The following is a 27,377-nucleotide window of genomic DNA, read 5'->3' on the forward strand; positions in this document are numbered from 1 at the left end:
TTTCAACTTTTTTCGGTTGACAAAGTTCAAATATTATTAGTTTTATCCTAGGCGGCGACATGTAAACAAAAATGAGTGGTGATGGCAGCCGGGTCAAAAAATAGCTAAATCAGATATTTAAGAGCTAGAAAATTATAAAAATGAATTTATTTTTTAAAAATTCCTTAAAAAATATAAAATTGCTTGCGTTATGACTGTGAGTATTTTTAATAAGTAATATCCATTTGAATAAATCATTCTTATGAAATAACCATACTTTCAAAAAAAGCATGCTTTTTTTAATAAGTACTGCAGTATCAAAAAACGAAAATAAGTCTACGAATAAAAAAAGAGGATTGTGCTTGTGATAATGATAATGAATAAAATTAAGGAATACAATTGCTTAAATGGTCCACTTTTTGCAATGTGTGTGGTAAATTTATTATGAGCAATACATTTCGACCCTTTGACAGTGAGGTAGAAGATCGATATTTCCTCTACTTTCGCATTAAACCAAATCTTGAAGAGGCTTGGACACCAAGGAGAATTTGCGAATATTGCCGCTTGACATTACTTAAATGGAGCGAAGGCAAACGGTATGTTTTTGTTTTCGATGCTTTTTTGAAAGGTCCATTATTGTTTTCTTGACATAGATGCTACATGAAGTTTGATACGCCAATAATGTGGAGAAAACCATCTTGTCATGTAACAGATTGCTACTTTTGCCTTAGTAAATGCTTAGGCATCGGAAATAACGCAAAATGGAAATACGCGAAAGTGCGCTCAGTGACACTTCCCAAAAATCATTCCGCTAATGTCCCATATCCAGTATGTCCCGACAAAATAGATAATTACACTTCTTCGGATAGCTCTTCTATGTCCGTTGACTCCAGTCCGGGTGAAGAAGAAGTTATCCTACTTTCTCAAAGAGTGGTTTTCACTCCTGGTTTCAAAAATCCGTGCTGCTTCATTCGACTTGACTTCTCTTTTGTCAGCTCTAAATCTCGAATCCAATCATTTAATTTTTCTTGAGATTATTGATGATTTTTATTTTGTTTGCTTAAAATAAAACTCAAAACAGCCTCACGGTCCTCGATATAGTGGTCCGATCCGGCTCGTTCCGACATATGTACTACCTGCAATAGAAAGGAGACTTTTGGGAATGTTTCATCGCGATAGCTTTAAAACTGAGAGAGTAGATCGCATAGAAACGGACAGACGGACAGACTGACAGAAGGACAGACGGACAGATAGACAGACGGACATGGCTAGATGGACTCGGCTATTGATGCTGATCAAGAATATATATACTTTATTTGGTCGGAAACGTCTCCTTCACTGCATTGCAAACATCTGATTGAAATTATAATACCCTCTGCAAGGGTATAGTCATAGGAAACGTTATTTTTTAAAAGTGGTCAAGCAAATTTGCAAAAAATCGTTGAGGTAGTTTTAATAGCCTCTTAAACGGCTGTGAAATCAGATTGGCGAAAAGTCTTACAGGAGGACCGCGAGGCTGTTATAAGTTTTATTTTGGTTTGAATAAAATAAAAATTATGCGATATCCCATTTTTTTAAGTGGTTAAAAAATTTGCAAAAAAACGTGGAGGTAGATTTGATAAGCACTTAAACGACTGTGAAATCAGATTGGCGAAAAGTCTTACACGAGGCCCGTGAGGCTGTTTTGAGTTTTATTTAGAGCAAAAATAATAAAAATCATCAATAATCATTATTTTTGAGTCCTATTTTTTTTGCTCAAAAATAATTATTATGCTCTAAGTAAATTATAAAAATTGAATATTAATCATTACAAAGTAATTTTTATTATTTAACTTTTAATGGGCGCGTTCAGCAGAACAACATGATACCTGATCACTGATAGATCAGTAATCAGTAATCAGTAATCTGCTGAACGCTCATGATGCATTGCAATGCACACTGGACGGAATGACCAATTTTTATACCCTTGCAGAGGGTATTATAATTTTGGTCAGAAGTTTGTAACGCAGTGAAGGAGACGTTTCCGACCCCATAAAGTATATATATTCTTGATCAGGATCGATAGGGGAGTCGATATAGCCATGTCCGTCTGTCCGTCTGTTTCAATACCGTTTGCGAGCTCAGTTTAAAAGCTAGCGCCTTGAAACTTTCACAGTCGTCCTAAAACATGTGTACGCAGATCAAGTCTATATCCTATAGCTCCCATAGGAACAATCGGATTTAGCTTTCACAAAATGAAGATATTTCGCTTTTGACATGAATCTTATTCTTTTACGCATACCTTGATCAGGGTAAAAGCGCGTGCCGATCGGACGTCTATATCTTATAGCTCCCATAGGAACAATAGGGTGAAATCGGTCAAAATTTGACGTTTTTCAGGATATTTCGCGCAAAATATAAGCTATTCCCATGAAACTTTCCAAATCGTATTTTTTGTGCGTACTTTGATCAGGGTAAAAGCGCGTGCCGATCGGACGTCTATATCATATAGCTCCCATAGGAACAATAGGGTGAAAAATTTTAAATTTTTATTTTTTTCAATTTGGAATATTTTGTTGTTTATTAATTCATGTTGCTATTTTAGTCAAGTTTTCATTAGTTAAATCTGCAAGGGTATTAAAACTTCGGCTTGCCGAAGTTAGCTTCCGTCCTCGTTTTGCATAAATTCCAAAAATGTTCATAGAGCGCTGTAACTTGGCACATTTGATAATAAGATCATTATAAAGATATATACAAACTTTCAGTTTAATCTGGCCACGCCTACATTTACCGCCCATATTTTGCGAAGCGCAGTGTTAACTAAATAAGTAAAAAAAAGGTAATTTTTTTTGTTTGTTTTTTTTAATAGAAAACAATTATATTGTAGTAAATTAAACAACAATATATACCTATTTTTTTCCTTACGATACATTAAAGTTTTTTCTATAAGTGAGATCTGGTCTCATCAAGGCCATGACTTTTCTCTTTGTTACTACTTTGTAAAACCCACACACACAAAACTTGAGCACACGAACAACAGAATAAAACTTGGAAATATATTGGAAAACACAACACACCGTCTTCTCTTCATTTCTACACATACCGTCGCATTCTATAGGATGCCTTGGCTTATTTAAGATTTAACAGCATATAGGATCAGATAATAAAATCAAAAAAGCGGCTTATACAATGAACAATAGATTCAAGGAATAGTTAAAAATAGTTCCATTTAAGATTTAATTCTCAGAGTTTTTATACCCGTTACTCGTAGAGTAAAAGGGTATATTAGATTCGTGCAAAAGTATGTAACAGGTAGAAGGAAGCGTTTCCGACCCTATAAACTATATATATTCTTGATAAGGATCACTAGCCGAGTCGATCTAGCCATGTCCGTCTGTCCGTCTGTCTGTCTGTCCGTCTGTCTGTCTGTATGAACGCTGAGATCTCGGAAACTATAAAAGCTAGAAGATTGACATTTTGCATGCAGATTCTAGGAGTTCCTACGCAGCGCAAGTTTGTTTCAAAACGGTGCCACGCCCCCTCTAACGCCCACAATCGCTAATATACGATTTTAAAATTTCAATATTTTGGAAAAGTAAAAATGCAGTTTTATTGTGTTTATCAATACCTATCGAAATGTAGAAGAAATTTTTTAAATCGGACCATTCGTTAAAAAGTTACGGCGGATCAAAGTTTTTCTCCATCTCCTTCGCACTCCCTTTAGCTGAGTAACGGGTATCTGATAGTCGGGGCACCCGACTATAGCGTTGTCTCTTGTTTTTTCATTAGAGAAATCTTGAAAATTTTAGGATTTTCATTTTTGGCGTCGAGTTCTAATGACATGGGCAATGCACTATGGGAAGAAAGTCAATTTTTTTGGCATAACATATACTTATTTTACAAAATATTTTTAAAAATAAAATATATTTTGTGAATTTACATACCCTAATTAGCCAAGAACAGTTATCTAAGATTTTTTACTAGCAACACTATAGGGTTGATAAACGAACAAAGTCAGCTGTTTGATTGACTTTGTTGTGTGCGTAAATTAGTGAAAAATCTTTGCAAAGTTTCAGTGCTTATTTTGTGGAGCAACAAAATGGTTTATTATTTCTGACCATGTCAAATCGTAGCAAAGGTATTTATCACTATGGACGGCAGTCCATGTAGTGACGAAGCGCACCAGGAGAGTGTGCGAAGGCGACTACTATATATACACGAAGAAATGAAAATCTACTGTGATGGTCCGATCATAATGAATGATACACCTATCGAAAGGTATTACGAAAACTAACAGGATTGCATACCAAGACTCTAAGAAAATCAATTGGCTTGGGAGAGAGAGCGGTGAAAGTGAAAAAGTGAAAATTTCGAAATTTGGAGCTGTTGAGGCTGTTGGAATAAATGCCCCCTCGCAATGTTTTAGTTGTATTCCTTTTGAAAATACCTGTCGAATGAGGGGTCATATGTCAAAATCCGACGCTCCGTCCAAAAGTAACAATAAAAGTAATAATAAGATTTTCTTCGTCTTCCCAAAATGAAAATTTAATTCTGTTTGTCAGTTTGTCAGTTTGTCCAAAACATGTTTTTTAAGTTTTGAAAATTTGATATGACGTTCATCACATCGATATAAAAAACTTTTGTTTTACCACTTTTGGAAAAACTCGCTAGTTTAGCGGGAAAACAGCTATAAGTGGCTAAAATTCGGAAAGCTGTAACTTCTATACTACTAAAGCTACAGGCTTGTGCTGCAGCTCATTTGAAAGGGGTTTTTAAATGCTATAAACGCCTTCAATATGCAAAAAGAAAATTTTTTAAAACTTTTTTTTTAGCTTTTTTTATTTTTCTCAAAAACGGCTCAAACGATTTTCTTTAAAACCTTAAACTGTATAGCCCTTGAGATTCCTTAAATTTTGGTATATAACACATTACTGTAAAAAGTCACGTTTAAAAGTTATTTTTATTCGAAAATAGCCACTTTTGCCAGCTCTAACAATTAACGATCCCTGAGTATTGAATTTTGTGGGAGGGTATCCGAACTGTATTTTAGGGTCATGGAATCAGTAAATTTGCACTTAAGAGTTCCATATAGGAATCTTTTGTTCTACGACTTTTGGAAAAAGCCGCTACTTTAGCGGGAAAAAGCTAAAAATAGCTATATTTCGTTAGTTTGTAAGTTCTACACTACTAAAGGTACCGACATGTGCTATACATCGTTTAAAAGGTATTTTGAAATACTTAAAAGCCTTTTTAACTTAATTTGTTTAAATACAATGGCTTACAAATTATGATTGACCAATTTAAATTTAAATGTATGTATATATTAGCTCCTATGAGAGCAAATGTAAACAAACAAAAACTTCTGATATCAAATAAAAACACCTCTTAACGAGGTAAAAAACTAGTGACGATCGCACCTTCAACATACAAAAGTTCTGATATCAACATTTGTGACGAAAAATTATTACACTCGTCATTAAATAGACTTTCTAATTTTTTCTCATTCGGCACGCTGCAATAGAAAATGCCTGTGAAGGGAAAAAGACTGGTATAGTTTGCTAGGGCGGGCCGAATGAGAAAATATCAGAAAATCTATTTAATGACGAGTGTAATAATTTTTCGTCACAAATGTTGATATCAGAACTTTTGTATGTTGAAGGTGCGATCGTCACTAGTTTTTTACCTCGTTAAGAGGTGTTTTTATTTGATAAATGTATCTTAGATTACATGTTTTGATTATTATGGCTTGTTGTCCAACTGTGAACTGTTTTAAATGTGTATCTTTTTAGCTTAAAACTAACAAGTTTGTTTGTGTTCCGTGGTGTACAACTTATAAATGGCACAAAGTTGCAAAAAGGTAAAAACGCAAAGTTATTACCAAATGTATCCTTAATATCGCAAAACTAATCATTTTTGCAACTTTTTGCACGTTTCTGAAAAAAAATGACTTAAATCCAGCAACTTATAAACATAAAAAAAAAAAAATTTTAAATAAAAAAACAATCTAAGTGGCTTTTATTAATCTTAAAAATTGAATTCATGGAAAGGGACAATTCAAATGAAAATCCTGGCTGCAAGGGACTCAAATATAAAGAAGCTGGACCCCCGTTAAAGCTAAAATTGGCATCTGCTCTTAGATAATATTTCACTTTTTTTGTACATGTCACCAATTTTTTTTTTGACAAATTTTAAAAATTAACGTAAACCGAACCTATTTTACCGTCTTACCAATACAAATACAAATTTTTTAAAATCCCTGCCAAATAATTTGAATATGCGGCGTGGGCGGTGGATGAAAACAATGGTCCGATTCAAAAAGCAACAAAAACCGAAATTACAGCTTTATCTTAATAGTATATATAAAAAATTTCTAAATTGTATCTCTAAAACTAGAGTTTATGCCAAAAAAAATAGACTTTTTTCCCATAGTGCAATGGTTGACAATGGGGACTTTTTTTAGGAATGCCGTGATATATTGAGAGTAGATTTCAGCGAAAATAATAAAGGTTAGTTCAATTATATAGGCCACATAATTCGAAATGTCGGCAAATATCGTTTTTTTGTATTCTTACCTATGCCGCGGAACCTATAGGTGATGTTTGGTAAGTTTGTATAGGACTTTTACTCAGGAGCACCCAATTATCATGGAAAACTAGAAATGGTTCGTGGAAATTTCACAAGGTTCAGTTTTGTGTTCCTGAGTTATTGCCGCCAAAAATGTTTTGTAATCGATAACTAATATATCCGATAGGCCAAAAAAACTTTTCATTTCGCTTTCCTCTCGATATTCGCACTGCTGTAAAACTTCAAACACAACATATGTGTTTCATCAGCTGCCGCTAACCGCTCTCCCGCCACTTGCTAAAACTTGCATATAATTCGAATTTAATCATTGCAATTCACCTTTTTGCAATTAATATGGAAAAAGGTATGTGATTGTGTTGGTCCCAAAATAGTATGAGGTGTAATGCACCTAAGAGATATAATGTTTACTAACAAACTAAACTTTCGTAGACCAGAGCTTTTGAGGATCGACTGGGATCGATACCAATGCTTTTTATCACTATGGACGGACGGCAGTCCATGTAGTGACGAAGCGCACAAGGAGAGTGTGCGAAGGCGACTACTATATATAGCCTCAAAATTGAAAATCTGCTGTGATAGTCCGATCGTAATGAGTAATACACCAAATTAAAGGTATTGCTAAAACTTAAGGGAATGCATACCAAGACCTCAAGAAAATCAATTAGTTTGGGAGAGAGATTAAAAATTTAGAATCTGTTGGGGCCGGTGGGGATAATTAGCACCTCGCACTACGTTAGTTGTATTCCTACTGAAAATACGATTAATATGAGGGGTCAAATATGGATAAACTTTCGTTTAGCTCCTACGCCCAATTTTGTTCAAACTTTCCATATTGACGTGTTTTGGGTCCTGATTACGGGAAAAATAGTCAAAGTTGGCGCAAATAACGGGATCTTGAAAAATGCTTTTTTTCGGAAAATTTAAGGAAAATTAAAAAATGTTTTAGACAAAAAGAGAAGATAATTATAAAACGGATCTTTTGTATTTTAATCCTTTTTTTCGTAAACATAAAGGTTTTCGAAAAAAATGTAAAATAAGTATTTTAATTAGGTGATGAACATTTAAGTATAACCCCTTTTTTTAAAAAAAAAACGACATTTTTTTGTTGAATCCTAAAGTATATCCCCTAGAGAACATCTTCCCAAATTTTCATACAGATCCGAATAATAGTTCGATAGAAAAACAGCGTTTTGACGCGCTCGACTTCAATAGTTGCAACCTCAACGTAAAACTTTGAATGCGATTATCTCAAAGTCGTGTTTTTCCAAAAGTGCCTTCGCTGTGACCACGATTGCGCAAGAACTATTTGATCGATCTTCTTCAATTTTCTTTTAAATTATTCGTAATGATTGTGCCGAGTTCGTGAACGATTCAGTTTTTATGCGCCAATTTTAATTTCGCAGATCAGAATTTTTTAATAAAATTTTTAGAACTCGAAAAATCAACTTTTTGGAAAAATTGTTACTGTATGCAGAAAAAAGCAAATATTTTGAAAAATAATCGTTCACGAACTGGAAATAATACTATACTAACTAAAAATTTTTGGTTTTTTGATATAAGTTGACCTGCTGGACTTCCATCTTGGTCACCGCAAGCCGCAATAAAAAAAGGGTTCCGAAAGAATTGCCATAACTTCGTAAATTATTCATATTTTTTCAAGAACAAAGGCTTGTTGTTTCGATAAAAACATGTTCTATCAATAAATAATAACTTCACTGTCATAAAATAATTGCTACACACCAAAAAAAATCCAAAGTTTCCTCAATTTTTTCGCTCAAAAAAGGTATATAACCCCTTAAAAATACTGCAATATCCCGCCATAAAAATGGCGTCAGATAGTTTTCGATTAGCCGATAACAGCATTTTTTCTAATCTAGCAATGGACCTATTTTGACTTTTTATACGATGAAACGTGTTCATGTTCCGCAAAAAAGGAAATGGAACGGATGACCTGAATGGCAGCTGGATAAGCTTTTAAAGAAATTAGTAAGTTACGGGCGAGGAAAGCGCCTGCGACTTTATAAATGATTTATATGTATTTTTTGTTAATACATTTTATTTCCGTTTTATAATTTGTATTTTATTTTGTTTTCTAAATTTTTAATTAGTTTAATGCCATAAAAATGGCGTCAGATAGTTTTCGATTAGCCGATAACAGCATTTTACCTTCTAATCTAGCAATGGACCTATTTTGACTTTTTATACGATGAAACGTGTTCATGTTCCGCAAAAAAGGAAATGGAACGGATGACCTGAATGGAAGCTGGATAAGCTCTTAAAGAAATTAGTAAGTTACGGGCGAGGAAAGCGCCTGCGACTTTATAAATGATTTATATGTATTTTTTGTTAATACATTTTATTTCCGTTTTATAATTTGTATTTTATTTTGTTTTCTAAATTTTCTATTAAGTTTAATGCCATTCTCGTCCTTAGGTAGTATTATCGCTAATACATTGAGAGACATCGATATAAATTTTGACACACCGATATAACACAAAGCTTTCGTGCGATATATCGAGTAAAATGACGCAAGTGTGCTGCAACGGTTTTTTATTTTCAAACATTGTGAAAAAATATTCTTATTTAGCGTTTTTAACGAAAACTATTAGTTTTACAGAACAAATTTATAAAACATAAAATACTCATTTATTTAATAGCTTTCATTTCTTCTAGCTAGCTTTTTGATTAAGTTATTATATTCGAAGATATTATTTGCGCCAACTTTGACTATTTTTCCCGTAATCAGGACCCAAAAACACGTCTATATGGAAAGTTTGAACAAAATTGGGCGTAGGAGCTAAACGGAAGTTCACCCTCAATCTGAAGCTCTGTTCAAAAGTTATAGCCAAAATAAGATTTTCCTCTTCTTCCCAAGATAAAAGTTTAATTCTGTTTGTGGATTTGTCAGTATGTCAGTCTGGTTTAAAGTCCTAGAAATTTTTTATAGTGTTAAACAGCTCGATATAAGAAACATTAGTTCTTATCTTAAATACCTAAAATTCGTAAGCCCATAATTTGCGAAATACTTATGTTACAGACTTGTGCTATACCTCATATTAAAGATATTTTGAAGTATAATAAACGCCCTTTTAACACTATTTATGTATATGCAATAGTTAAAAACTTATGCACAAAGCCATTTTTTTAAACTTTATTTTTAACTTTTTTATTTTTTTCAAAAACGGCTCTAACGATTTTCTTTAAAACTTTAAATTATATAGCACTTTAGAGCTATAAGATTGCTACCAAGAGCAGGAGACAGACCGGAAAGAAAAACATCGATGTATTTAAATAAAAATAAATTTGTACAAACTGGGCTATAAGGAATGGAAAAATAACACCAGTTTACAAAAAAAAATCGATGAAATATACCATGAATGAAACCTTTGTTTTCCGGTAAGAAAATGGCACTTACAATTTTTTTATGGACAAAAATTTTTTTAAGTGTAAAAAACGTTTTTCACACTTTTTAAATTTCTAACTTGAGTTGTGGTTTACCGATTTCAACCATAAATGACTCATTTTACAGTTAATAGAATGCCCTCCAACTTTGTTGTACACTGCATTGAGTTCCATTCATTAGTTTAGAAGCTTCATTTCGCCAAAGTTAAAAAAGTTAGAAAAAATGCAAAAATGCTGGCATAAATGGCTTCGTTAAAAATACACGCCTAAAAACCGAAATTAGTGGACTCACCCCCGAAATTCGCGAAAATGTATTCTCGATGGACCGCGATCACTGACCCTGATCAAGAATATATATACTTTATAGGGTCGGAAATGCTTCCTTCTAGCTGTTACATACTTTTGCACGAATACAATATACCCTTTTACTCTACGAGTAACGGGTATAATTAGCATTGAAATGGCAGAACATTCGTATACATACAAATTTTGAGGTACGCAACAAAGAATGATTATATGATGACCTCCCTGCAGTTCCCAAAAATCAGACCGAGCGCTAAATAGCAATGCGTCGACTGCGACGCCGGCAGAGCCTCTGCAGAAGCGACTCTCTCACCAACCCTCTCTCTCTTAATCGCCGACGGAGCCGACCGAAACGGCGCGCCGTTAAAAATATAAACCAAAGTTTTTTTGTTTTTGTTATCAATTATCTTTAATATAAAACCTTATTTGCAGCTGCTCAGCTTATAACATCGAAGTTACAGCTAGAAACATGAGCATATAACCAAAATTCAACATTTTTCAAAAAAAAAAAAAAAGTGGTCTCCAAAAATTAAAAACAAAATTTTTTAAGTTGGCGAAAATTATAACAAAAAATACGAAAATACTTAAAAATGTCGAACATTTTTTTTTAATATTTTTTTTTGCGTTTTTATTTACAAAAAAGCAGTTTTTTTCTATTTTTAACGCCCCCAAAAGTGCCACGCCCATTTTTTTATGTCCAACATAATCGTTGGGCCTACTAGAATATTCACTCCAAATTTGAAACCGATATCTTTAAAAATACGACTCCTACTGATTTAAGTTCCCCTAGATTGGCAAAATCTTACACTGTGCGGCGCCAGAGACGACGCTCTCTCAAATTTCTCTCTCTCAATCTCTCTCTGCGCAGGCGTAGAGACAAATTGGGCAAGCGCGATCGCGATGACAAAGGAAAAAGAACAACAAAAGAGATTGAGAGATGTTGTTTTTCTCGCTCAGTATTCTTTTCAGACGCCGCTGCTCCGCGGTTTTCAATTGCGTTCTAACTGTGATAAGTTGTTTTCGAGTTTAAACAAAAATGCTATTAATCAAGAATGCATTTTTAGGTAAGTGATTTTAAAGGGTATTATAACTTTGTCTTGTCGAAATTATTATAGCTTCTCATTTTTAGGTCAAGATGATGGTACAAGGTGCATAAACAATATAATTTCAGATGAGATCATTTTGTCCTACAGTTCAGAAGGATGTTATTCTTGCACTTCTAAGTAAGTTTTTATCGTTCTTGTCTAATATTCTAATATTATATAATATTATAAAAATATTTATTTTCTAAATTCAGATCCCATTGGTCAGGTGAAGCCTGTAGAGCCTCCGGAGAGGATGCGGAGCTGTGTGAAAAATATCCATGCGCGAAAACGGAGCTCACCAAGACTCCGGAAGCCATGACAAACGTACCGAAGAACCTACAAGTCACCGCAGTTGGTAAAAATCTATTACTTTAATGTAAAAGTATGAAAATAATTTTCCAAAAATTATGTAGTAAAATGAAGTGAAAAGAAATAAAACCTTCGATTAAGGCGATGAAATTCAACATATTTTTTATTTTTCTCTCTCTTTGCTGATGATTTTGGATAATATTTCGGCGCTAAAATAGCGCCAAAAAGGCGCCGAATTTGGTGATGAATTAAGCGCTGAACAGGTGCTAAGAAAGCGCTAGTTTCTGGCAGTGATGAGCCCCTAGGACATGCCCATGTTAAAATCAGCGCTATTTTTCATACAAATTCACTACTGATTGAGCGCTTAGTGCTCAAGTTTTAGCAGTGATTTACTGCTAAAAAAGCGCTGAATGTAACTGCAGGGCTTATATTAGTGGACCTAAGATCAAGTGCTGGACGACCCGCATTGACTTTTACTGACAGCCAGGAGAAAACAAAAAAAAAAGTTTCGGACATCGTTAAAGCAATTCCGTGCGAAGAGCTCGTATCTGCGGGTATTACAAGTTTGTATATTTTGTGGCAAACGTAGTGCAGCTAAGATGATAACGTTATTAAACTGTGATACAAATTTACTTAATTTAATTTAATCAGCTGAAAACCAACTGATTAAGTACACAGCGCGGAAGCCTTAGCTTTATATATTGATGGTGGTTACACAAAGAAGGCATATATAGACCTGCAGAGTGGTACCAAAAAACGGAATGCAAATATATTTCCGACGTACGATGTTCTACTGTCTGAAGTGGTCTAAGCGTCACTGATCATTTATTTGAGGTACCCTTACAAAGCTTGGTTTATCACACAGTTGCCAGATTATATACCACACATGCCGAAGATTTTCCAGCTGCAGAGAATAACAATATTCCTACGATAACTTTAATACACAAATGGGACTGTGATGAGAGTAGTGGCAATGCAACATATTGTCAAAATTTTAACGACACAAATGCTTGTATGATTGATCAATACCTGTTTTCGGTGTGCGTGGTACCACTACAAATAGTTTTTGGATTAACAATACTCTGGAAAAATATGAAACCTTCATCCACACGTTATTGTAGGCCAGTAAAATTGCTTTGTCTTAAAGAAACATCAGATTTGATATGTGATGAAGTGGACAAATTTAAAAGTCAAATAGCCTACACGCTTGGATTCGTTTTCTTGATTGCATAGAATGAATAGAATTATTGAATAGAATTATTCTTTAAAAATGGCAAGTTCGCAGTTAGAAAAAATGAAATACAAGATAATTTGCGAAAGGAAATGTGCATATTGGTTGATGTTCCCAACAGTGTTTAAAAAACCGTCTGAAATTTTAAAAGATACACTCTTTATCTTTCAAACAGAACAGAAAAGCAAACAGCTGGGGTCAAAATAGTAGTAGTGTGGCCGCCCCGTGTTTTTAAAAGTTTGTTGTTATAATTTATCTTCTCCTGGTTTTATTTTATTGATTATAATTGTTCTATTAGACTAACTGGATAAGAAAAGTTAGAACAATTAAAGAAAAATATAAAAATTGAAATTTAATCATTACCAAGATTTTTTATTATTAAACTTATAATGATAAAAACATTTTGAAAAGGCGTGTAGCAACTCTTCCCCAAAATGTTTCCTTGCTGCTGCTTTAAAGAAGAAGAAGCATATTGCTTCGACAGTCGGCAGCTCTCGTATTTTGCTTTTGCTTCGACTGCGGCTGCCGACTTATTCAGAAGCAGCAGCAGAAGCAAAAGAACCTTCCAGAAATTTTGGCGAGCTGCTGCTTCGACTGTTGCTACCGACTGAAAGCAGCCACACAGCAGCAGCTAAAAATCAGAAAGCAACGACTTGCTAATGCTTCGACAGTTCTCGGATTTTGCTTTTGCTTCGACTGCGACTGCCGACTTTTTCAAAAGCAGCAGCAAAAGCAACAGCTCATATTAAAAAGTTACAGCCAGTCGAAACAAGAAAAATTAAAAATTAGATGACTTTTGCTTTTTCGACTGCAGCATTTTATACAAGTATTAAGAACTTCCCAAGCCTGGTTCTGGTAATACTAATAACGACAACACAGCTATAAGATTTTTCCAAGAACTCAAAAAGCCTGCCAAAATTACAGGAGTAAGCTCTGTAATAATTTATCAATTCAGCGTGATCTTACGCACCTTACCATGTGGATATGAAATTGATACAGAAGCCTTTCGACATTATACATTGCAAACCGCAAATACAGGGGTGGTCAAAAGTATTTTCACAAATGTTAATGTTAACTGTACTTATATTTTGAACTTATAATATAAACTTTTGGCACCTATAGAAAGAGCAAAATGACACAAAAATTTTCTTAACCCATTAAGACCCCTTTGAAAAGTGAGCAAATTTTGCGAAATTCAAATTTTTAACTTTTTTCCTGGGGGTTAAAACAAAAATGTTTTGATGCAAAGTTGTTCCCCAATCAAAATTAATAATAACTGCAAAAAAAATTTTTTCAAAATATTTTTCCTTTTATTTTTTTTAGGATTTTTCAATAGAGACGTATCAGTAAAATTTTGTATGAAAAGGAAGAAAAAGCGGCAAAAATAGCTATTTTCAAAAAATCATAAAAAATACAAGGAAAAATATTTTAAAATTTTTTTTTTTCAGTTATTATTAATTTTGATTGGGGAACAACTTTGCATCAAAACATTTTTGTTTTAAGCCCCAGAAGAAAAGTTGAAAATTTGACTTTCGAAAAAAATTGTCTAATTTGCCCACTTTTCAAAGGGTGCTTAATGGGTTAAGAAAATTTTTGTGTCATTTAAACGGAATTGAAGTGCTCTTTCCATAGGTGCCAAAATGTTTATATTATAAGTTCAAAATATGAGTACAGTTAACATTCAAATTTGTGAAAATACTTTTGACTAGGGTTGTATATTTGTGGACTTGTATCCATGGTTTTACATGCCTACATCTGTCTATAACATTTTAAAGCATGGTGCAGAAATAATACAACATTTTGCCCTTCCGATAGATATGATGTCAGAAGAAGCTCTCGAGGCCAAAAGTAAAGATCTGCAAAAATATCGTTTACATAAAACTCGAAAAAATTCGGGAAAAAACACTATGGAAGACTTGGCCAATGCACTGTTTATTTTATCGCATCCATTTATTAACATGCTATCAAAAGGCTCAGTTTCCCCTTCCAAAGGCAATGAAATAGTAGACAATATTGTTATCAGTCTTCTTTTAAATAAAGATGTAGAGGAAGACTTATCTAATTAGATACGGGTAAGAATTTCTCAACTGCGCATATGAAATTTTAGATTTTCTTCAAACTTGGGTACCTCGTAGAGTTTGGCTTGGTTATCATCTGTGATTTTTTTTACATTTTTTGGTGTCCATTTAGGGGCGCTATGAATTTTTGAAGTTAAGAACTTAAAAAATGTTCTCAAACTTCAAATTAGTATATCTCGAGAACGGCTTAGAAGAACAACGTGCAACGTTACACGTTTTTAAATGTGTACGGGGGGAGTTAGAAAATAATTTTCTTACATTTTTTGTTGTCCAATAAGTATGAATTTTAATTATTTCAAATTTTTTATTGCGGTTCTGAATGTCTTCTTCATCCTATAAAAGAAACTTAACTATCCAAGATTGTCCATTTCATAACCAACTTAATTTACCCGAAGAAACATTTTGGTTCCTTTTCATCATTTCCAAGATATATAATTTTTTATGCGAATTTAGAAAAACCCTATTTATATTTCCAATGAGTACAATTCTTACATGTTTAAGCTGAATGTTTGCACATCTCAATTACTCACTGATATTATGCACATATATTAATATCATAATTTTACCAACGTCCCTTCATATAGCTGCCATACAACTCGATGGATTTTCTTAATGTTAAGAAGGTAGGCTTTGAAAAAATTTGTTGTTTCAAGTTGTAATTTTAATTTTTCAAAGCCTACTTTCTTAACAATAACAAAACCCATCGAGAACCGCAATAAAAAATTTGAAATAATTAAAATTCATTCTTATTGGACAACAAAAAATTTAAGAAAATTATTTTCTAACTCCCCCCGTACACATTTAAAAACATGTAAAGTTGCACGTTGTTCTTCTAAGCCGTTCTCGAGATATACTAATTTGAAGTTTGAGAACATTTTTTAAGTTCTTAACTTCAAAAATTCATAGCGCCCCTAAATGGACACCAAAAAATTTTAAAAAAATCACAGATGATGACCAAGGCAAACTCTTCAAAGTACCCGAGTTTGAAGAAAATCTAAAATTTCATATGCGCAGTTGAGAAATTCTTACCCATACCGATTAGAGCAGTTAAATATTAAAAACAAAACAAAAATAAAAATATAAAAAAAATGTGTTAAAAATTTGTTGTATATTAATTTTGATTTGTGGTTCCCATCTCTACCAAAAAAAATTATCCGTACAAAAAGATCATCATTATTGCAGAAGACATTAATAAATCGCTTCTAAATCAGTCATTTCTACCACTGTGCGACGTATTCATTGATTTGTTAGCTGCGTACAGTACAATTCGGTCAAGCGCTGACCGACATCACGCCTTTAATGTGGGGGAAATTGTCCGTACTCATGTTGTCAACACGACCAGCATATATAATCAATGTTGCTCAACATGACCAACAAACAGCAAATCAACCAGTAGTCAAGTTGGTAGCAGTACCAGGCGCCCAACTGGACCTTCTTATTGCTATTTCTGGACGAACATTGCTGCAATTGCATGCTTAGTGGGAAACTGTTCAAAAGATGCAAAGCCCTGTAAATAATAATTAGCAAAATAGGGCAATCAATTTTGCCAGCAAGTAAATCTAATAAAACAAGAAAGGAAGTTATTTTTTTTTTTGTGTTTTAAATCATCTCATGGATGATAGAGCTGTTGGTCGCAACAACACCCTGCAAGCATTTTCTATCGCGGAAGTCACTATTTAGTGACGTCTAGAAGATGAAAACGATCGTCCGCGATATCGCATTCGGATCGCCGAAGTCACCCCCGTCAGGAAGAAAGAAAGTGACTTCGGCGATCCGAATGCGATATCGCGGAAGTCACTTCTGGAAGTGACTTCGGCGACACTTCTGGAAGTCACTCAGAAGACGCTTGAAGAAGATACCTAGAAGAGCCTTTTCCAATTATAAATTTAAAAAATATATTTTTTGGTTTAGTTTTTAATTTATTTCTATTTATTTAGGTTAAAGGGGTTTTTGCCGTTTGTAAACCCGGTCCCTGGCGTGCAAAAAATGTTGCTGAACTACTTTATTGACGTCCATCTGTGTCGCATTTGGAAATTTGAGAATAGCCATTTCTAAAAGAAACAGAAACAAAAATGGGTTTATATTCAATCAAAATCAAAATGAGATCGGAGGCATTACCTTTTATAATAGAGTAAGTGGCGAACATTTGGACGCTAGGTTTTTCAGGTGTTCCCCGCCAGGTTATATCCACCGCTAGCTTATCCGATATAACAGCTTTAATAGCCAGCGGCGTAAAGCTTGGTACATCTTGGCCTCCAACCATTTTTATACCCTTGCAGAGGGTATTATGATTTCAGTCAGAAGTTTGCAACGCAGTGAAGGAGACGTTTCCGACCCCATAAAGTATATATATTCTTGATCAGCATCACAAGACGAGTCGATCTAGCCATGTCCGTCTGTCCGTCCGTCTGTCCGTCTGTCCGTCTGTCCGTCTGTCCGTCTGTCTGTTTCTACGCAAACTAGTCTCTCAGTTTTTGAGCTATCGGGACAAAACTTTCGCAAAAGTCTTCTTTCTATTGCAGGTAGTATATATGTCGGAGCCGACCGGATCGGACAACTATATCTTATAGCTCCCATAGGAACAATCGGAAAAAAAAAACTTTAAAAAATTCTAGCTTCGGTGTTTTTTGAAATATTACCTTCTACTTTTGGGGATGTTATTTTTTAAATATTTCTGAATTTCGAATTAATTATTTAAAAAATCGGACTACTATATCATATAGCTGCCATAGGAACGATCGGAAAAATAATGGAAAAGTAATAGGAAATAAATTCTAGCTTCTTTGGTTTTTATTGTATTATCTTCTACTCTAGGATTTGACTCTTTTTAAATATTTTCGAATTTCAATTTTAATTTAATCAAAATCGGACGACTATATCATATAGCTGCCATAGGAACGATCGGAAAATTAATGGAAAAGTAATAGGAAATAAATTCTAGCTTCTTTGGTTTTTATTGTATTATCTTCTACTCTAGGATATGACTCTTTTTAAATATTTTCGAATTTCAATTTTAATTTAATCAAAATCGGACGACTATATCATATAGCTGCCATAGGAACGATCGGAAAATTAATGGAAAAGTAATAGGAAATAAATTCTAGCTTCTTTGGTTTTTATTGTATTATCTTCTACTCTAGGATATGACTCTTTTTAAATATTTCCGAATTTCAATTTTAATTTGATCAAAATCGGACGACTATATCATATAGCTGCCATAGGAACGATCGGAAAATTAATAAGAAATATTAGAAAATTGAACATTTTTGCGATTTGTTAATTAATAGGAATGATCTGCAAGGGTATATAAGCTTCGGCTGGCCGAAGCTAGCTTCCTTTCTTGTTATTTTTGATTTCTGGAAATAGGCAAAAAAATATTTGTCAGATGACCATAAAGATACAATGTTCAAAAAAATTACCAGCTCTCTCCGGAGTTCATCATCCGTGTAAATCTTTAGATCGAATTCTTGGAAGGATTCCAAAGAATCGAACGGCAGTATATTGAGACGGCTAGTCACAGGGTCGGCAACCGGGAAGGCTTTAAGTTGCCTTACCTCCCCACGAAGCATAATTATTTCTTCAGTGAGGGTTTTAAGCAGCTTAGTGTTTCCTTCCTCCTTTCGCTTGCTCTCCTCCAATTCCTTCAAAATAAGTTCCTCCCGTCTTCTACTCATTTCCAGCTCGTGCATAATTCTCTCCAATATGGAATCTGAAACATTTTTAATAATTAATAATAATAAGACAGAAACCAATATTTTCTAAATATGCACTTACTGTGGGGTGAAATCGCGTCAAAAGGCGAATAAGAACGGCCTAGAAAATAAAAGTGATTATTTTGTAAAAAGTATACACTCAAAAAAGTATTTGCCGTGAATTTTAAATCTGCGTCAATGGCAATTTTATTCGTTTCATACCAATATTTATTTCATTTTTTGTTTTTTTTTAAGTTTTTAGAAATGACAATAATAATATTTTACGTTATATACAAAAAAATAATATAACGCAAACTTTCAGTGCAAACACTTTTTTGAGCATTTCAATAAGTTTTTAAATTTTGTATCGTTTTATATTTGAAATAGTTATACCCGTTACTCGTAGAGTAAAAGGGTATACTAGATTCGTGCAAAAGTATGTAACAGCTAAAAGGAAGCGTTTCCGACCCCATAAAGTATATATATTCTTGATCAGGGTCACTAGCCGAGTCGATCTCGGTCGTCTGTCCGTCTGTCCGTCTGTCTGTCTGTCCGTCTGTATGAACGCTGAGATCGCAGAAACTACAAAAGCTAGAAGGTTGAGATTTCCCACACATATTCTTTGGCTTCCTACGCAGCGCAAGTTTATTTTAACCGAGCGCCACGCCCCCTCTAACGCCCACAATCGCCCACTAACGATTTTAAAATGGGTCCTGCACCCACATCTTTAAAGATTTCCGAGAAGTATAAATGCAATTTTGTTTTGTATATTTATACCTATCGAAATGTAGAAGACATTTTTCAAATCGGACCATTCATTAAAAAGTTATACGCAATCAAAATTTATATATCTATCTCCCTCGCACTCCCTTTAGCTGAGTTACGGTTATTAGTCGGGACACCAACCTGAGTACAGCGTTCGCACTCCCTTTAGCTGAGTGACGGGTATTAGATAGTCGGGACACCAACCCGACTATAGCGTTCTCTCTTCTTTTATTTTTAATATTTTTGCATATTTAATATTTTAATATTTTTGATACAAAATTTCAAAAAATAAATGCAATTAAATTTTTTCAACAGTTAATTTAAAAATATAAATACATATTTATTGATACAAGTATTACTTACCTGCATCCTGGCTGTAGCTCATATTTTAACTTTACTTAGAAAACTAAACAAATGGAAAAATAGCATAAGAGTTTTGTGTATTTTTTAGCATTATTGCTTTGCTTTTTATGTCGTTAAGGTTTAATCTAATAATTTCGTTCGCTACAATCTCATCTACCTTAAAAATTCCAAAATTAGTTCAATCAAATGGTTCCTTGAAAAGTGGTTCTAAATTTGTATTAATTTTTCCTACAATTAATGGGACATTTTCTATTTTTTTAATTATTTCAATCAACACAACATTTTTATCGACATAACAAATATTGTTGGGAAAATCTATTGTTCTGTTCTGTTTTTAAAAAAGTATATAATTATTCCTCATCAGCAATTTGTCGACCAAATATTATATTAAAATTTGTTTGTTTCCTTTTGAGGGTATAACTTTTTTCAACATGTCTATTGTAAATATGGGCAGCGGCATTGTTTGATTTTTTAACCTGTTTCTTTATCATTTGCAGGTAATTTTCAAATCGCTTATAGTTTCTATCGACCCAAAAGATATGGCCTCTTCATGAATATGTAGCAAGTAATGAAAATTACAAGTCATAAAGCAAAGGTCGTACAACGAGGGTACTTCTATTACAAAAGCTATTAATAGATTTTGAGCCATTTTAATTTTTTCTAAAGCACAATTTTTATGTAACAATAACCGAATTGCCAGGGATAATTTCAAAAAATTTTGATATCTGTTTTCGGATAGAATTGGCTTTAAAACAAACGGTCCGTAATACAACAAAAACTGTCGAAGTTCCGTTGCTTTAAAGCGATCAAGCTCGTCTAACGACCTAGATTTACGAGAAAATTCGTAGGGGCAAGATTTTTTTAAATTTTTTAGTTCGCTTGACAGTTCATTTATTTTCCATGACGTCAAGGAATATTGCTCTCCTTTTTTTTTACCCAAGACTGAAGAAGTGTCCTTACTACTCCAAGGCAAACAACATGCATATAGTCTAACCCAACTTGTTTTACAATATCGATAGAAATTTCTTGTAAAATAGTTACTTCTTTCCTGTTATGGTGAAATATTGTCAAATTCGTCAGGGACATTAACATTTACTGAGTCAGGTAGATTTACATATATTGTCTTCCACGTCAGGTAAATAATAATCTACTAAACTCACAGGTACATTATTAGTTGTTGTTTTTTCACAAGCATCTAAACATATTTTTTTCGAAGAGCTAGCAACAATTGCTGAGTCCTTAGTCTCGTAAGGCGCTGAAAATAATCGCGCAGCTTCACGCTTAGCACGTAATTTAGCAGCCTTTGTTGGGAGAGACATTTTAATATGTTATTGAATTAATAAACACAACACAAAAAAACAAAAAACAAAGCAATAATTTGTAAACACACAAATTTGACACAAAACAGCACTGACCACAGACAAATCGCGAATCGAAGTGACGCTTGGGCGAAAAAAAGAATAGCGTGGGTCAAAAGGGAGACCCGAGGAATTTTCAGAAAAAAAGGGTAACGGTAGATTATCGCCACCTCCTTTAAACCCGCGCGCGTCGTTTTTGAAGACACAGTGAACTATCTATTCAGTGAACCATTAAATATAAACGGCGTTTGTTAAATATGTAGATTAAGTTCACTGAAGAGATTGGAATACGTATTTTATTTATATTTCATTTTGTTGAAGTAAATATATTATTTAATTTTTTTAATAAATATTTTTTTAAAAATATTAAATTTTTTATCATCAAAATTGATTTAAGCTAAAAGTTTTTTATTTTTTATTAATTATTATAATTTACTCAATAAAAACAAATAGTTAAATATATATTAATATATAAAATATATTTACCTTATAATTTTTTAAACATTACACATAATAAATAAGTTGGTTCATAAGAAAGTGTTTACTGTTTTTTTCGCGCACTTTACCTGCTGAGACGCAGACTGGACGCCAAAAAAAAGACAACAACTTACAATAACAAAATACATGTTTGCGAATTCCTTTCTATCTTCTTTTCAACTTCCACAAGTTATTTGGAAGACAGTTTTTTTTTATCCATAATATTGTTTTTGTAAAATTTGTTCTATCGCCATTCTATCGCCCAGAAGTGCCTCAGAAGTTACTTCTTTGCGATCGCAACCCTTTTTAGGTAGTCAAATGTGTTCTATCGCCATTCTATCGCCCAGAAGTGCCTCAGAAGTTACTTCTTTGCGATCGCAACCCTTTTTAGGTAGTCAAATATGTTCTATCGCCCTTCTGTCGTCCAGAAGTGCCTCAGAAGTTACTTCTTCGCGATCGTGACCCTTTTTGTTTTTGTAAAATGTGTTCTATCGTCTTTCTATCGCCTAGAAGTGCCTTAGAAGTTACTTCTCCACGATCGTGACCCTTTTTGTTTTTGTAAAATGTGTTCTATCGTATTTTAATCGTCCAGAAGTGACCAAGAAGTGACTTCTTCGCGATAGATGTATATTTTGTTTTTGTAAAATGTGTTCTGTCGTGTTTCTATCTTCCAGAAGTTACTAAGAAGTGACTTCTGGACGATAGGCGATAGAAATATCGCCCGTTTGCTTGCAGTGCACTGCCGCATAGACCAGATACTGGTGGTTTGAAGGTGTATGCGCGATACCCCCACGTCGACTTCGCTGTTATCGATATTAATCGTAGACGTTCTCAATGTTCGAATGTCAGTGATGCTGAAAAGTATTCCTCCATAATGTTGCTCTCAAAGTCGCGATTTCATCAGATGTGTAGGTGGTTGATACAAGACCACAGAAGGTGGTCTGCAAAAACTTCCTTGAGCTGAGTTTGACAGGTGGTTATCAGGCCAATAGGCCAGTGTTTCTAATTAATTATAAAGTGGTAGATTCTAAAAACTAAAATTTGCAGTTTTTATAAATATGGCCAACTCTGTGGGATGGAGTGGTTCTTTTTTTTCTAGTAAACTAGTTAGGTTATTATAGTAGTCAAAAATTTTTAATTTAGTTCTGATGTTAGTTAGTTTTTGGCAGTTAAATATTAGATGTTCAGCATATTCAGGTACATTACAGGTATCACAGAGATTTGAGTTAGTAACTTTTATTCTATTTAAGAACACTTTATCATACGTATGATCTACCATTAATCTATTTAGGACTTTAATACTTTTGGCTTTCCACTTGAGGTTGAAATGCCATGGCTTTACGGGAATTTCAGGAAATACTTTAATAAGGTTAGACCCTTTGTTTGTACATTTGCTTTTGTAATCCTCGTTCCAATTTTGATGTAATATCTTTTTGATTTCCCGTAAGGCATCTTTAGAGCTAAATTTAATGTCAACAGTAATACCCTCACTGACAGCCAACTTTGCTGCAGCATCAGTCTTTTCATTTATTTCAATTCCTTTGTGTCCTGGAATCCATATAACAGTAAAATCTTGTAAAACCGATTTCTCTACTGTGTCGTGTATTTATTGTACCATATAAGATTCAGTTCCCTTGTTTTTGACTAAATTGACAGCACCCAAACAATCGCAGAGAATTGCAGCCTGTATATAATTCTTCCTACGACAAATCTCACTGGCTAGTTTTATACCAGCAAGCTCAGCACTCACCGAAGATAGGGACGACTCTACTTTGTAATTGTGCGTAATTCCACTAGGCATCTCAACAATGCCAATTCCGCTAGCAACAGGACTTAAAGAAGCATCAGTGCATAGAACATTCCAACCCCTGTCCAAATATCCAGTTATTATTTCACTGTATATGGCCTTCACTTCCTCCCTAGAGTATTCTTCCTTGTTTTTCTGTAGTATTTTCTCTTTTACATTAACTTTCCTTGAGAAATAGAAATAAGTTCGAATTTTAGTGTTCTCAAAAAAGAAACTGAAATCCCTAATGGTACTCGTGTAGCTTGTATCAGCCAGGGAACCTTTGAATTCATTGAAAAGGGATGGGTTCATAGATTTTACCTTAAAAAGCTCCTTCGCTGTAAGGAACTTTGCACGAAAAACTGGGGGCATGACACCCGCAAGAACAAAGATTTCATGTTTGCTAGTTCCTGGTGGAACCCCAACACATCTTCTTAGCACTCTTGCCTGAGCAATTTCTAAGTTCCTGCTTGCCCCAATACCCATATTCGCAAGACTCGTTATTGCATATTCCTGCTTGGAACGAACGAAAGATTTGAAAAGATTAGTGCTTATTCTCGGCTTAAGACCTGATTTGATGGTTGTTGCATACTGGATAATTCTTTTACTCTTTTTGGTGTCATCTTTTACCTTCTTTACATGATCAGTAAGCGACATATTAGCGGATAGAACTCTCCCCAAAAAAAGTATTTTCTTTCGATTTGGAATTGGAACATTTTCAATAGTCACTTCAACTACTCGTGTGCGTCCTTTGCCTATATTAACTATAGCAGATTTGCTAGGGTTAAAAGAGAACTCTAAGTCATGACATAGCAAATTAAAATCTATAAGTTTACTTTGTAGGTTATCTACAGTTCTATTGAAATTCTGGCCTGAGGAGATTACTACAAAATCGTCCGCAAATTGCATTACTTGGGTCTGGCCATTGCATATTTGATGTAATCTTTTCGTGTAAATGTTGAAAAGAATAGGGGACAGGCACGATCCCTGCGGATCCCCACTGACAGTTTGAACGGTGACAAGAAACTGAGGCACCAGTCAATTAAAACCCTTGGATAGTTCTCACTTTCCATTATCACTTTTAAAGAGTTTACATTAACACAATTGTAGGCATTTGATAAGTCTACAACCGCCATGATTACGCATTGTTTTATCATTTTCTTTGATGCTATTGCATTTATCACATCATTTATGCACATCGATGCAGATTTACCCTTTTGATAAGCGTACGATCTATAAGGTAACACTTCGTTATCCTTAGTAAACTTTTCCAGTCTCATCTTAACAAGGCTGTTTACTGTTTTCGCCAACACAGAGAAGAGAGATATTGGCCTGAAATTTTCAACATTTGTCAAGTCCTTGTCCTTTTTCGGAATAGGTGTAACCTTGATACTTCTCCATTCCTTTGGAAAATTACAGTTGGCCACTAGGTCATTATAGAACATAACCAGCTCTTTTTTGGCTTCGAGGTTTAGTGCGTTGAGCATACTGTACGTTATTTTGTCAAAGCCACCGGCAGTTTTCTTAGGTTTACTTAAAACTTGCTCAAGCTCATCTATAGAGAAACTTGGACTATCATTGTTTTTCGTGGCAATCAAACTCTCATCCACAACTTGATTCTCCAAAGGAGAAAGAAAACCAAATATTGATTTGATTTATCTAAGTCAAATTTATCAGGAGGATTTTCTTGACAATTTTTAAGATTTTTGAGAAAACGCCACGCTGATCTGGTGTTGGGACTTGTATTTAGTTCTGTAATTTTCCTAAGGTAACTAGTCTTTTTAGCTATTTTTACAGCTTTTTTTCATTTCAACTTATAGTTGATAGCCTCAACGTAGTTTTCATACGAAGGTGATGAACACGCGGTTTTCTGTTTGCTTGTAAAAATTCTAAAAATATTCATTAAATCTTCAGTCCACCAGTTTTTTAGGAGTCCTATTTTCCTGAACTATGTATGTTGGTTCTTTAATCTCTTTATTTATGTTTTTTGTTAAAGTTTCAATGCTACCATTATTTACTAATTTATTAAGATTTCTTTCTAGCCTTTTTTTGGAAAAAAATTGTTTTGGAGATCTAAAATCTTCAGCAATCTTAAAAGTAATTGGATGATGATGACTACCACTTAAGTATATAGATTCACACAACCATTCACTACACTGAATCCCTTTAACAAAAGTTAGATCTAGTACCGATCCTTGAGCAGCATCTATATTTCTCCTAAAGGTAGGGCTACCATTGTTTAATAGCAAGAAACCAGCATTACTCATTGTTTGCATTAAAAAATCACCCTTGCTACTGTCGATATAATCACCAAAGGATGTAGACCTGGCATTAAAATCTCCTAGATTGGCGATTTCATTTTGAAAAATAGGAAGCGATAGTTGAGGCTCAAAATATACCGATGCAATTTTGATGTTACTGCTTTTTTTGGACACGTTTGCAACAATAATGTCACAATTTGTTTCATAAATGAATCTTTTGACATTAAGATCCTTTTTGTACGCGATTGCCACTCCTCCATAACCATCGTCTCGGTGTTTTTTTTTAATAACGTGAAATTTACTATTTTCCTAAAGCTTAGGTCATGAGAAAAAACTTCTGCTAAGAAGGCTACATGTATACCGCATTTTTAGAAAAATCGTATTTTTAATTACTAAATAGTGTCATTTTGATAAAACTAGGGTCACATCGATGCCAATAATTACACTATGCAGCATCAAAAATTTACCTCGATGGATACAATATTTTTGGATTTGTTACGAATTCCAAAGTTAAACTGCGTTTCCAAAAAGTTCCCCGACGCAAGGATTCTTAGCAAAAGGACCTCAAAGTTCGAAAAATTCAGAAATTGGCCAACTTTCCAAAGCTCTCAGAGGCAAACGGATTCATGGTTTGGTTAGATGCTAAAGTTTTTTAAAAGATACACTCTTTATCTTTCAAACCCTATACTTAGAATAATTTTAGGATTTTTATTAAGGGAGAAACAAGTTTTAGAAAACATAGTCAAAAAACATAAAAGCATACAGCTGCGGTCAAAATAGTAGTAGTGTTGCCGTCATGTGTTTTTAAACGTTTTTTGTTGTCACTTTTCTTATCCAATTAGTCTAATAGTACAATTATAATCAATACAATATTACCAGAAGAAGATGAATTACAACAACAAACTTTTAAAAACACAGGGCGGCAACACTACTACTATTTTGACCGCAGCTGTATGTTTTTAAGTTTTTTGACTATGTTTTCTGGAATCTATTTCTGTCTTAAAAAAAATCCTTAAATTATTCTAAGTATGGGACTTAAAAGATAAAGAGCGTATCTTTTAAAAAACTTTAGCATCGAATCCAACCATGAATCCGTTTGCCTCTGAGAGCTCCGGAAAGTTGGCCAATTTCTGCATTTTTCGAACTTTGAGGTCCTTTTGCTAAGAATCCTTGCGTCGGGGAACTTTTTTGAAAACGCAATTTATCATGGAAATTCGTAACGAATCCAAAAATATAGCATCCATCGAGGTAAATTTAAAAATCACTAAAAATGCTGCACAGTGTTATCCTTTTTGATTTTCGAAGTTCGAAGTTCGGCGATAGGACAATGTTTTACTCGAGTATCGATTTCGTTTTATTCTTGTCAAGAGTTCGCTCGCGCGCAAAATGGTGCGATGGCCCAGTTGGTAAGGCGTATGCATCTGCTGCGAGAGGTTCGAAACCCAGATAAATCAGAGTAGGTAAAAAGTTTTTAAAATGTATATTTAACGTTTCCTTAATAATTTTAAGAACAACAAGAAAGGAAGCTAGCTTCGGCCAGCCGAAGATTATATACCCTTGCAGATAAAGTAAATACCTATAGTTTAATGGTCACTCGGTGCAGTTCCAGGGATTCCAGATTCAGCGTATTTAAATTTTGTTTTTAAGTTGGCAAAAATCGAAACGCCTACTTCCTACAAAGTTACAATGAATTTTCTTATATTTGTTTGAATATTCCTATGGGA

General features: G+C 34.0%; 2 protein-coding genes across 8 annotated transcripts in view; both read right to left on the minus strand.

Annotated features, from left to right (window-relative positions):
• conu (Rho GTPase-activating protein conundrum) overlaps positions 1-27,377 on the minus strand; it is a 203,797-nt gene that overhangs the window by 64,085 nt on the left and 112,335 nt on the right. The window lies entirely within an intron of this gene.
• Positions 18,016-21,455, minus strand: LOC138912452 (uncharacterized). The gene is made up of 4 exons (XM_070213340.1): positions 19,772-21,455; positions 18,726-18,764; positions 18,371-18,660; positions 18,016-18,307 (listed from the first exon to the last, which is right to left on the minus strand). Exons 1-4 carry the CDS (start codon positions 19,791-19,793, stop codon positions 18,200-18,202), a joined length of 459 nt encoding a protein of 152 aa, XP_070069441.1. The 5' UTR covers positions 19,794-21,455; the 3' UTR covers positions 18,016-18,199.

Source organism: Drosophila takahashii, chromosome 2R, assembly GCF_030179915.1.
Source record: "Drosophila takahashii strain IR98-3 E-12201 chromosome 2R, DtakHiC1v2, whole genome shotgun sequence".
Classification (NCBI taxonomy): Eukaryota; Metazoa; Arthropoda; class Insecta; order Diptera; family Drosophilidae; genus Drosophila; species Drosophila takahashii.

What these genes read in the sequence shown, in the direction of transcription:
- LOC138912452 (XM_070213340.1), bottom strand. Translation starts at nt 19,793, where the DNA reads ATGAGCTACAGCCAGGATGCAG. An exon ending in GAGCTACAGCCAGGATGCAG is followed by an intron (nt 18,765 to 19,771) that starts GTAAGTAATACT and finishes TTTATTTTCTAG; the next exon opens with GCCGTTCTTATTCGCCTTTT. An exon ending in ATGAACTCCGGAGAGAGCTG is followed by an intron (nt 18,308 to 18,370) that starts GTAATTTTTTTG and finishes GCCTATTTCCAG; the next exon opens with AAATCAAAAATAACAAGAAA.